Here is a 12,533-nt window from a genome sequence, read left to right on the forward strand (position 1 = left end):
TGGTATCTCTAGTAATCAGTTTTTAAAGATTTATCCTATTTTTATTTATGGGTATGTGTGTGTCAGATAGGGTTAACGTGTATGCACATATGAGTGTAATTCCCATAGAGGCCAAAGGAGGATATCGGGTCCTGTGGATTTGGGTTTACAGGCAGTTGCGAACCTTCATGTGGGTGCTAGGATCTGAACTTGAGTCCTCCAGAAGAGCAGTAAGTGTTCTTCACTGCTGAGCCGACATATCTCTCTCTCTCTCTCTCTCTCTCTCTCTCTCATATATATATATATATATATATGTTCTACCTGCATGCAATGCATGCTGGCCAGAAGAGGGCACCAGATCCCATTATAGATGGTTGTGAGCCACCATGTAGCTGCTGGGAATTGAACTCAGGACCTTTGGAAGAGCAGCCAATGCTTTTAACCTCTAAGCTATCTCTCCAGCCCCCCAGATCTGGACTGTCTTGTCTTGTTTCCTACTCTGTCTCTAAAAGTTATCTTCTCTCAATTTTTTTTTATTGCTATCTCTGTGCTTGGTGAGCTCCTATTCTCCTAGCCACCTGATGACAGCTGTTTCTATCTGTACAGTGTTTGGGAGTTCACAAGCCTCATGAAAACACCTTCTTCCCTGATTGGTCCTCTGTCAATGAATGGTTTGTCCACACTGTAAGATTCCCAACTCAGCCTCCCTCACACTTCCCCAGCTGTCCCTAAATGGGCACAGGAGACTTCAAATACAGTCTCTAGGGTGTCTGAACAGAAGGCTAGCCTCAGACTGTACTAGAAATGTAGGTTACAGGACCCAAGGTCACCGCTGTGAACTCATATCTTTGGATTAAGGCCCAGAAATCTGCACTGAGCCTCGGCAGGTACCTCTAAGATGCACTTAGTCTTTTTTTTTTTTTAAGATGTATTTATTTATTATGTATATAGTGTTCTGCCTGCACGTACACCTGCATACCAGAAGAGGGCACCAGATCTCATTATAGATGGTTGTGAGCCACCCTATGGTTTCTGGGAATTGAACTCAGGACCTCTGGAAGAGAAGCTAATGTTCTTAACCTCTGAGCCATCTCTGGCAGAATCTCTGTCCTGAGTCCTAATACTTACCTACTTCTCACCCACTGATGAAAACTTCTCTTAACAGATGGACATCCTCTCTACCAATACCAAGACTTCTTGCTTTATAATGTAACTAGCCATGTTGCATTAACTCTGTATGTTTATTAATATAAAATTAAAATAAAATAATAAAAAAACCACTGGTGAGAATTTCTCTTAACAGATGGAAATCCTCTCTACGAATACCAAGACTTTTTGTTTTAAAATGTAACTAACCAATTTGCACTAAGTCTGTATGTTTATTAATATAAAATTTTAATACTACCACATCAACCTTATTTGGTATACCTGATAAATCTTTCCCATCCATTTTCCTTTTAAAATAACATTTACATGATCTATTTTTACAACCATTTTTCCAACCTCATTTTCTTTTATAGTTTTCCATGATGTCAACTTTTTTCTGATTTTCTGGCAATCATTGCAATGCAGCTGTAAAGCTTGATCCTATCAGATAATCAAAATAATATTTTACCCAAATTTAGTTCAACTATCTTATGTTGTGCCTTCACTTTGCATGTGTGGAGGACAGAGGCCTACATTGGGCATTTTCCTCAATCACTCTCCACTTTGTTTTGAATGACTTTCTATGTGTATACACACACACACACACACACACACACACACACACAGAGAGAGAGAGAGAGAGAGAGAGAGAGAGAGAGAGAGAGAGAGAGAGAGAAATGGAAAGTGGGTGTACAACTGCATCTAAGTTTTTGTGTGGATTATGTTTCAACCACTTTGGGATAATAGACGTGAATATAATTTCCTGGGTTAAGGTTGACAGTCAACATGTGGTCTTCCTGTCAGCCTCTTGAGTGTTAGAGCTACAGGTCTTCAGTACCACAGCTGGCATGAAATCTCTGAAGGCCAGAAGTCAACATTGGGTGTTTTTCTAGATTACACTCTCTCCTGGTCTCTCACGAAGTCTGGAGCTCATCAGTTTGGCCAGAGTGGATTGACAGCAGCCTCAGGATCTCCCGTCTCACTCCTCAGCTGTGGGCTATAGCTTTTATCATGGTCGCTAGGAAGCAAACCCAGCGCTCACATTTGGGTACAAGCGCTGCACCCACAGGTCCATCTCCCCTCCACTCACCCGCCACCCTCTTAGCTACAAAGGAAGATGACGGAGATGGAGCTAAACGTGGCCACATGTCACTCACCCATTCTCAGCAGCACTCACAACATAAGGCTGTTTGGAGAAGTCTCTTGCTCTTGCCAAACATGTCACTGAAGCCGAGTGGCCAAAAAGAAGTTCTTTAGCTGAAATCTGAAAATGTTGAAATGAAGTTTTTGAACAACTTTCAACTTCTAGGGATAATAATTAACAATAATAATAATCATCATCATCATCAATACTATTTTCATGTTCTGATTAGGAAATTTTGTATGCTAAGTTTTGTGTGTGTGTGTGTGTGTGTGTGTGTGTGTGTGTGTGTGTGTGTACAAGTTTCAGGAAAACTGATACACAGCACATCAAAATCCAAAGAGATGAAGGTATGTGCTGGCTTCCATCCTGAGATTCAGATGAGCATCAGACCAGTTCCTCAACATTTCAGCTTTGAATACATATAAGTCAGTGTGGGTGCTTCTCACCCACAGAAGTTCCACCATGATCCCAGGCTGGAGAAGCAAAGATTTCATCCAGGGTGTGGTATTGAACGACTGTAACTCCAGCAGTAAAGCAGGAGGACCCCACGCTGAAGGTCATGCACAACCCAGGAATGATTCGTTGGTATTCTCCCACACAAACTGAAAAGCAGCATCCACATAAAAAACCTATGCACATTTGTAGTGGTCTTGCTCAGGATTACTAAAGATGGAAACACAACCAAGCTGCCCCTCGGTAGAACATAAGCTACAGGACTGTAGGAAAACGATGAGAAAAGAAATGAGCAGCTAAGCTGCCAGACCAGTAGAAAGCTATGTGTGTTGCTTAGCTGAAAGAAGCCATCCTGAAAAGCCTACTGCTGTATGACTCCAACTCTGTGACATTTGAGACAAGGCAGAACTAGGGATGTAAAAAAAAAAAAGCTGGTACCCATCAAGGGCTTGGGAGGACAGGACATTGTAGAAGAATTTTAATCCAGCAACATGGCTGCTCTGATCACATCCAAAGACTTTCTAGGTCTGTGCGGTCTGGCTGGAATGCAGACACACCCTTAGTCCACTCCGTTTGTGCCAAACAGTGAGGGTAAAGCTAGTTTGTAGAAGGAAGCACCCCTTTGATGTCTAACTGAGAGGCAGACAAAGTGGCCAATCAGAGAAAGAGTTGGCAGAATGGGATACGCCCACAGCTCATAACACAGAGAGGGGAGAGGTAATTTAAAAGAGAGCAGCACAGAACAGGGAATGGGGGAGGCCGGTCTACCAGGACAGTTACACAAGGACAGGCTGCAGAGAGAGAACAAGCCAGACACAGGAAACAACAGAATGAGCCAGAGAATGAGAAGGATCCAGAAGAGGCCAAAGTCAGTGTGAGGCCAAGCAGAGTAAATTAGTCTGAGGTCCAGCAAAGCCAGTTTGAATCAGTCATCTTGGAGAGGAGTCAGAGCCAGAACAGCTGAATTGAACCAGCCAGGCAGAGTTTAGAAAGACTAGAAAGGGTGAGAATATTCAGCGCTAAGCCTCAGAGACTACAATTATCTCAGGTGAATAAAGGATACTTTTACATTGGTGCCCACATCCATGAGATTAAGAATCTCATACTTTTACACAAGGGTCATGTAGAACAATGGAATAATTCTGTATCACAAGACAAATTGTGATCATATGTCAGTTCACATAAGCCCATAGAATGTCCATCAGGGGCACCAAGGAGAAATTAACTATAATGTGAAGCATGGGGGTCATTAATCATAAGGTCTCAATTCATTGCTGTGCCCAGTACCCCACTCCAGGGTGACAGCATGGCATAGTTAGTGTCACTTGTTAACTTGACACAAACCTATAATCATCTGGGAAGAGGGAACCTCAACCGAAGAATTGCATAGATCAAACTGACCTTTTTTTTTTTTTTTTTTTTTTTTTTTTGACAATTGAGGTAGTAGGGCCCAGTCCACTGTGGATGATACTGCCCCTAGGTAGGAAGGCTTGGGCTAAATGAAAAAGCAAGTAGCAAGCCATGGGAAACAAGGCAATAAGCAGTATTCCTCTATGGCCTCTGATTGAGTTCCTGCCTTGAGTTCCTGCCCCAATTTTCATCTGTAACAAACTGTCATCTGGAATTATAAGCCAAACAATCAGTTTCTCCCCCAAGGGTTTTTTTTTTTTCACATTATTTATCACAGCAACAGAAATCATACTAGAACACAAAATGGCGGCGGGTGATCCTGTGCATGGGTTGAGGAACCCTGTACTTTCCACTCAGGTACTTCAGTAGGTGTGGCCTTGTCTTGATACCGAACTCTACGTTAGCCGCCAACTTTAAACTACCTTTAAAATTAGTCCTGAATTTTAAAAATACCAAATTTGACTCCCCTCCTCAAAAATGATAAAATAAACTTTTCTACATATAAGAAAACAACCAACTGCTTATTTACAGTGTCAGTGTGTCATTTGCCCTATGAGCATTTTAATGTGTAGCCTTACGTCCTTATTCTTTTATTATCTCATGACTGAAATAAGAATTATATTCCTATTTTGTAAAAAGGATTTTGAAAATGAAAACTATAAGGTGGAAAACATGGGGGTGAGATGACTCAGCAGTTAAGAGTCCTGGGGAAGGATCTAAACTTGTCTCGCAGCATCCACATGGGCTCAGACCCCACTTGTAACCCAAGTTTCAAGGGATCATACATTCTCTAGTGGCCTCTGTGAGCACCTATACTCATGTGTGCATAGACACAGACATACACACATAATTTTAAAAATAAAAAAAAATCATTTTTAAAGAAAATGCATAATGTTTCCTTAAATGAAGAAAAAACGTAATAAATCCAAAAATAATTTTAAAATGTATTGTGGATAATAAAATATCTATATTTTACATGGACCAATAATCAGTGGGGTTTTTTTTTGTCCAAACTACATAAACATACACATGGCTGGTTACCAAATGTATCTATCTAATAGAATGGTTTCCTTTATTTCTACCACAATCAGAATTATTTTAAAAGATCTCTTGTCATATTAAAATTGTGCTAAGAGTGTCTTCTATCTTCTTAAGATCACTTAATAAATTCTAATTTTACATTGTTCCCAGAAATTTCCAAAGGTCACTACTCAGAAAACAATACCCCTTGTCCCTAGACTCCACACTGGGTGCAGTACCATGTGAGTGGCATTCCCCCCAATGGACCAAAAGCCACATCAACTCCAGACACGTCACAAATACTCTACCCACAAAGAAAAATCCACAGCAGAGCAAATATCAGAGGCGATCACCATTGCCTCTCTGAGACGGTTTGGATGAGACGGTCTTCATAGGCTCATGTTTAAATGCTCGATCTTCAGTTAGGGAAATTGTTTAGGAAGGATAAGGAGGCGTGGCCTTTTGTCAGAGGTATGTTACTGAGGGGTGGGCTTTGAGGTTTCAAAAGTCCATGGCAGACCCACTCTCACTCTCTTTCTGTTTCCTGCCTGTGGATTAGATGTAAGCTCTTAGCTACTGCTCCAGTGGCATGCCTGCCTGCCATGCTCCCTGCCTTGATGGCCATGGACTAATGAAATAAGCCCTGAATTAAAAGATAAGTTCTGAGTAATGCCACTCATATGAGATACACAGCAGGCAAAAATCAGAGACATAAAGTACTGTATTTGTGCTACACAATATTTTATTGCATGGCTACTTTTCCATACACAACATCCAGAACACAAGGCTCATGCCATCCCTAGATCAGATCTTTCCAGAGGCTCCGCTTGCCCAGAAGATACACAGTCTTTCTCCTGGGCACCAAAACATCTCCATGGCCAAATCTTATCTCTTCTCCTAGCTCATCTCTCTTAGACCCTAGTCCATACCTGGGTCCAGCAGCAGGCACACTCCACTTTCCCAAAGGATCAGGGTGTTACCTTAAATACAATGACTGTTCCTCCCACCATGCTGATGTGAGTCTCATTTCACCCCACGTCTGCTGTGGCCTTCAGTACCTGTATGACTGGGTTTTGGTTGGAAAAGCCTTTGTTCTAGATAAACACATGCACTTTAAGACATTAACAGGAACCACTAAATGTCAGTGACATCTCCTGAGTCCTGTTTTGACAACCAAAAGTGTCTGAAAATATCACCAAATATCTCTTAGGAGGCAAATTATCCTCCTGTTAAGAACTACTGCTCAAACCCCAAGGAGATGACTTGCTTCTAAAAGAACATGACAGAACTTTCCAAGTGCCCACCACATGACTGCCTACTGCCTACTTAGGATCCTCATAAGGTGGTGTAATTAGCCAAGTCCTGCATCTTGGTTACTGCAATTTCCTGGGACAGCAGCATATGTGTCCCCCAGCAAGTATGAACTCAATCCAGCTAACTGTTAATATGTTCTCAGAATGCTCAAATACTAAACGAATATCAGAAACATATAGGAAAAAAAACCCACAGGATACTAGGAATTCAAATTACTTAAGTTCATAATGAGATACGCATTGCTAGGCAGCCACTTCAGCCAGAAAGTAATACAATAAAAAAGGATTTTAAAAGATTAGTGAGAGATTTTAAGGCCATTTGGAAGTCTGAGTTTAAACGTTAATAGAATGCATACATCTTCAGATATATATGACCACCGTTTTTAAAGCACGTCTTCTGCAGTGCTACTCACCCCCTTCAGAAGTGTTCATAAACACTGAGCTGAGCTGGCTTGCTGTGCAGCTCTCGCCAGCCCTACAGCATAAGGGTCCAGTGATGGGCGGTGTTAATTAATTACACCATAAAATAGAATTACAATTAATTGTTAATTTAGGTTTAAAAGTGACAGACTTTAAAGGCTGAAAATAGTTTTGATCTTTAAAAGGCTTCTTAATGAGGGCAGTACACTTTAAGTACATCATTAGTTTAATTGTTCAAATTGGGTCTAGAGGCTGCTAGAGTTAAGCAAATATCTATTCCAATATGTTAAATGTTTATGACTTGGGACAGAAACAATTAATTGCTAATCGATGGGTCCAATACTAGGTGAGGTCAGGTTCTGAAATCAGAGGACGGCAAACAGTAAATTGAATGTAGAGATTTTGATGTGGTCTGTTAAAAAAAAAATCACAGGAAAGCAGAGACTCAAAGAACAGCAAGATGCCTAACCCATCAGAAATGTCCAGATAATGAAGATATTACTCATTTAGTTAATAGTAGCTGTCAGGAGTGCCTTTTGTTTATATTAATGGACCATTATTCTTGAGAAGTATCCTAAATGTCTATAGTTCACTTACTTACACATATAATTCAGCACAGAAAGTAGTAAAACTCCATGCAGCTTAAAGGGGGCTAGTACTTAGCTGGTAGCTGAGATTAACACTATTCATAATTTTTCCATAGCATCCTGATCTGTCCTATAATGGACACCCTTTCCACCCGCATGTCCTGTAGGCCTGAGAGGCAGAGTGGCTGCTGCAGCTTTAATACCTATGGCCTTTACGCACCTTCAGTTCAGGTGAGAGACTCCACAGGCAGAGCTGGCCCTCCTGGCTTCCAGTCACGATTGTTTGCTGGTCATCTGTGATCATGATAGCGGTGATGCTGTGGGGAGGAGCTTTTCTTCCCCAGAGGGCCACGGCCTGCAGAGCACTCCTCATGCTGGGTGAATCTCAGATACAGAGAAACTGGGGGAGAAATGTATATAGTTATCTTTCTGAAATTTGGGGAAACTCACATCTGTCATTCCAGCAATGGAGAGAGCTGAGGGAGGAGCCGTGACACAAGTTCAAGGTTGACTTGGGCTACGTAGTGAGTTCTGGATGAACTGTATTTGAGAACCTGTGATGGAAGACATTGAGGCCATTTCTTGACAAGCCAGATACATATTGACTCCATGACCCAACCAATACACTCTACCTCTCACTCAATAGGAGAAGAAAAAACATGTGTTTATAGGAAGACAGCTACATGTACTGCCTTACTCACAATAGCTAAAAACTGTAAACAAGCCAAGTGTCAATTAATAGGTAACCAGATAAACAGAGGCATATCTACCCAATGGGGTACTATTCCTAAACAAAATAAATGGCCGGTTGACTCGCACTATGTGGATCCCAAAACAATTATTATTAAAAATATCAGGTAACTGCAAAGAATAATGCTGTATGATCCTCTGGGTAAGATACTAGAAAGTTCTAATTAGTGGATGACAGCTGGAAGCAGACGGCAGGACCGCGAGGCCATGTGGATCGAACGAAGTAGCAGAAGAGTGTGAGGACCCCAAAGGAAACATGGAGAGCATTTTTTCTCATTTAAAGTTTATTGTATTTGCAGTTATATGCATGCATGTGTTTCTCTGCATATGAGTGCAGCCTCTTTGACGACAAAGGAGGGCATCAGATTCCTAGAAGCCAGCATTACAGGGGCTGTGAACTGTCTGATGAGGGTGCTGGTTACTGCCCACTGATCCTCTGCAAGGGCAGTGTGGTGCCTTAGCTGATGAATAATCCACAGGCCACAAATGTTGATAGTGTTGAAGATGGCAAATGTGTTCATTATACTAACTCTGGCTAGGTGGGCATATGAGTCTGTACAGGGAATAAAACATGCGTCCAATGTATATATTTTCTACATATTTATTAAAGTATTTTACATGTCAATATACTGCACTAAAGTTGGATTTTGTTTGTTTGCCTACAGGGCTGGGGATAGAACTCTGAAAGACGCTGTAACAAACTAAGTCTGAAGAGAATTCTTATGGAAATATAATTACAATGGTAAATAAATTTACAATAAAAAGTTACAACACAGCCATGAAAATAATAAGCCATGAGCAACCAGGGTACCCTGGGGAACTAATAATGAGTAACCTAAAATTAACCATTAAAAGAATAAATAAACTGTTAGAAATTATTACAATAACAAGGGCATTAAAATCTAAAAAAAAAAAAAGCATAGAACAAAAAGCCAGGCTTTGTGACATAAACCTATAATCCAAAAGACTCAAAAACTTGAGGCAGGAGGATACTAGTTAAAGCCTGACCTAAACTACTTAGTAATCTCCTACCCCTCCCCCCACCCCATCCCCTCATCCCTCTTTCATTTAAGGTTTGGGGATACAGATCACTAGGAGACAGTGTGCATCCTTACGTCATATTCGTGAGACCATAGGTGCAATGGTACAAACAGTGAAGGCTAGACCGCATCAGCGTGATGGTGGGTATGTCTGTGAGGAAGTGTCTTGACTGTTGATTGATGTGTGAGGGCGCCGCCCACAGGGGGACAGTTCTAGCCCTAGGCGGGTAGTTCTGAGTTGTGTAAGACATAAGGTTGAGCAAGGTTCTTGCCATGGCTTCCTGCAATGATGAAATTCTGACCTGGAAATATGAAACGTATATAGCTTTTCACTTCAGATTGCTTTTCGTCATGGTGTTTATCACAGCGACAGGAAACAAATAGGACTAACATAGTTGTAAAGATGGATGTTGACTGACACACTAGAGGGGAAACATAAAATTTAGGTCATAGCGTGAAAGAGAAACTAGAGCCATGTTAACTTACTCTGAAGGAAAGGATACTGATTAAATCTTATTATGGTAGGAATTATGATAGTGTGCACAAAGAAACAAATATGTGTTAACATCTAAACCAGTAGAGAGATAAAATTAAAAAAAAAAATGGATCAAATAGAAGAGAAAAAACTAAGAGCAAAAAAAAAAAAAAAAAAAAAAGAAAAGAAAAAAGAAAAAAAGCAACATAGGAAAGAGAAAAGTGCAAAATTAAATGTAAATTCGCATTCAAACATCCCAGAAAGTACAGTAAAAGTACATGGAAGGAAATTGCTAGTAAAAATATAAAGATTCTTTTTATGAGTTTGTGTGTGAGTATCTCGTCTACATGGATGCCCGTGCATCATGTATGAGGGTGAAGCATGTTCACAGTTGAAGAAAGCATTAGATCCCTTAAGGTTAGAGTTACAGATGGTTGAGAAAGACCATGCAGGTGCTGGGGAACGGAGCCTGGGTCATCTGAAAGAGCAGCCAGTGCTCTAAGCCACTAAACCATCTCTCCAGCCCCAAGACAAAGCTTCTTAATTAGGCTATCTCAGAACATGTCCAATTTACAAAAGCTTCCACATGTGGCACAACCAGAAATAAAAGAACCCACTGTGCAATTATTAAATATACCATTTACTAGAGAATGGTAATATTACACAGGAAAAAATATTTGTCCAAGTATTTTTCAAGACAGGCTTCTCTGCGTAGCCTTGGCTGTCCTAGACTCACTTTATAAACCAGGCTGGCCTCAAACTCACAGAGATCTGCCTGCCTCTGACACCCTGAATGCTGAGATTACAGGCATGTTCCACTGCATTCAGCCAGAACTTTAAAAAAAATTTTAAATTATGTTTCCTCTAATACCCTTACCACACATACACAAACAATGTATTTCCCCTATAAATATTTATAATAGAAACAATATGTTTTAAATGGTCCTTGACCAACCAAGAAAAACATCACAATTAGATATTACCAAGGCCCTAAAACAAGACTTGTATAATGAGACCTGCCAAATTTAGATTTTCCTACTAGATGGAATATTTTAGCCTTAAAAGCATATATTTAAACAGAAGAAGAGGGGGCTGGAGAGATGGCTCAGAGGTTAAAAGCACTGTCTGCTCTTCCAAAGGTCCTGAGTTCAATTCCCAGCAACCACATGGCGGCTTACAACCATCTATAATGAGATCTGGTGCCCTCTTCTGGTGGGCAGGCATACATGCAGGCAGAACACTGTATACATAATAAACAAATAAATAAATAAATAATTTTAAAAAGATTTAAAAAATTGTTTAAAATAAATAAATAAAAAGAAGAATGAAAAATAGCAACTTAAATATCAAAAGTACAATTTTATGTGCAGGAAAAGCTAAATAGACACAAAGAATTCCAAAGAAAACAATATAGAGAAAACCATACACTATTAGAAAAAGTAATACTAATCTATGAACTAAACACAGTTGAGTTGAGTTGCCTGTAATCACTGATAAAAAGAATAAGCTATCTAAACTATATATCATATACTATCTCAGGGCGCTAGATACATCAGGGAAGTGGAGCTGTAATGTTGCAGGACTAATAAACACATGTTCATGAGTGAAAACATATAGGATCAGCCTACATCGTTTATATTTTGAAATGTACTTTATTTTTAATCATGTGTTTTTGCGTGCGTCCTGTGTGGGTGTGTGCACATGAGTCCAGAAGAGTGTGTCAATCTCCTGGATCTGCAGTTACAGGAGGTTGTGAGCTGTGTGACGTGGGTGCCGGGAACCAAACCCTAATGCTTCGCTAGAACATTACTTATTCTACTGCTGAATATTGCCAGCACGTACATACACTGTCTTGAGTAAAATGGCAGCCCACTTTACAGCTCACAAGCTAAAAGAACTGCACCTCATCCGACAGAAGGAATGCAGGTTGGTTGTGACTTTCAATTATTTGCAGTCAAGTTTCTATTTTGAGCTGGATGTGAGTGCAGTGGCACACACCTTTAATCTCAGCACTCAGAGAGGTGGAGGCAAGCAGATCTTTGTGAGTTCGAGGCCAGCCTGGTCTACAAAGCCAGTCCAGGACAGTCAAGGCTACACAGAGAAACCCTGTCTCAAAACACAGAACAAAACAAAAACCCCATGAAAAATAAAAATAGAATTTAAGTGACTCCATAAAGTTGAAATGTTTCTATCAATATGTGAGAGGCTCCTAATAAGTCTTAAGCTGTTGTTTGAGGTACTTTATACATCGCAGGAAAACCCTGATTAAAGAAAACCTTTAAGTACCAGAGTCAAGTCCAAGATCTAATATACATGAGGCAATGGTTTCATCTACTCAGTTCTAATAAACCAACCTTTATTCTTTGGGTACCAATCTTCTTAGGTACATACCACAGCAATTTGAGAATAGTCTGTGAAAAAAAAAATGTAAACTCCCTATAATCAAGTTTCTCTGATGTACCCAAGAAGGTTGCCTGTTCTGTTTCGAACAATTAAGTCAAGCCAAGTTTAAAACACAGCCCTCAGCTTACAATGAGTATATCTCTAATTTGAATGCCTAGTGATTTGGTGGGGGGGGAGATGAGATAGCTATGGACACATACTTATCCTTTAATAAATTCTAAATCATGAGTTTGAAACACATGTTTCTGTGTAAAACAACAACAGAACAAAACAAATGAACAAACAAAAGCAGGTATTAAAAAAGAGGCACAGGATGATATGACTGACTTTTTAAAGGGTAAATAAATTTGCCTCCTTTCCCATCTTTATTCACATTAGCAAGTGTATCCTTGG

The 12,533-nt window shown here is 40.2% G+C and overlaps 1 protein-coding gene across 7 annotated transcripts in view; it reads right to left on the reverse strand.

The window, feature by feature from the left end:
- Nucleotides 1-12,533, reverse strand: part of WDR72 (WD repeat domain 72) — a 177,114-nt gene that overhangs the window by 147,937 nt on the left and 16,644 nt on the right. For 6 of the 7 annotated variants that reach the window (XM_084752887.1, XM_084752884.1, XM_084752886.1 and 3 more), the window contains 2 exons: nt 7,693-7,872; nt 2,283-2,389 (listed from right to left, as the gene is read on the reverse strand). In XM_084752887.1, coding sequence (XP_084609013.1) covers nt 2,283-2,389; nt 7,693-7,845 — 260 coding nt within the window. In that variant the 5' untranslated portion in view covers nt 7,846-7,872. Of the gene's footprint in view, nt 1-2,282; nt 2,390-7,692; nt 7,873-12,091; nt 12,149-12,533 lie in introns of all 7 variants that reach the window. The other variant, XM_084752885.1, reaches the window with a different exon arrangement.

Source organism: Acomys minous, assembly GCF_964271855.1.
Source record: "Acomys minous genome assembly, chromosome: 13".
Taxonomy (NCBI): Eukaryota; Metazoa; Chordata; class Mammalia; order Rodentia; family Muridae; genus Acomys; species Acomys minous.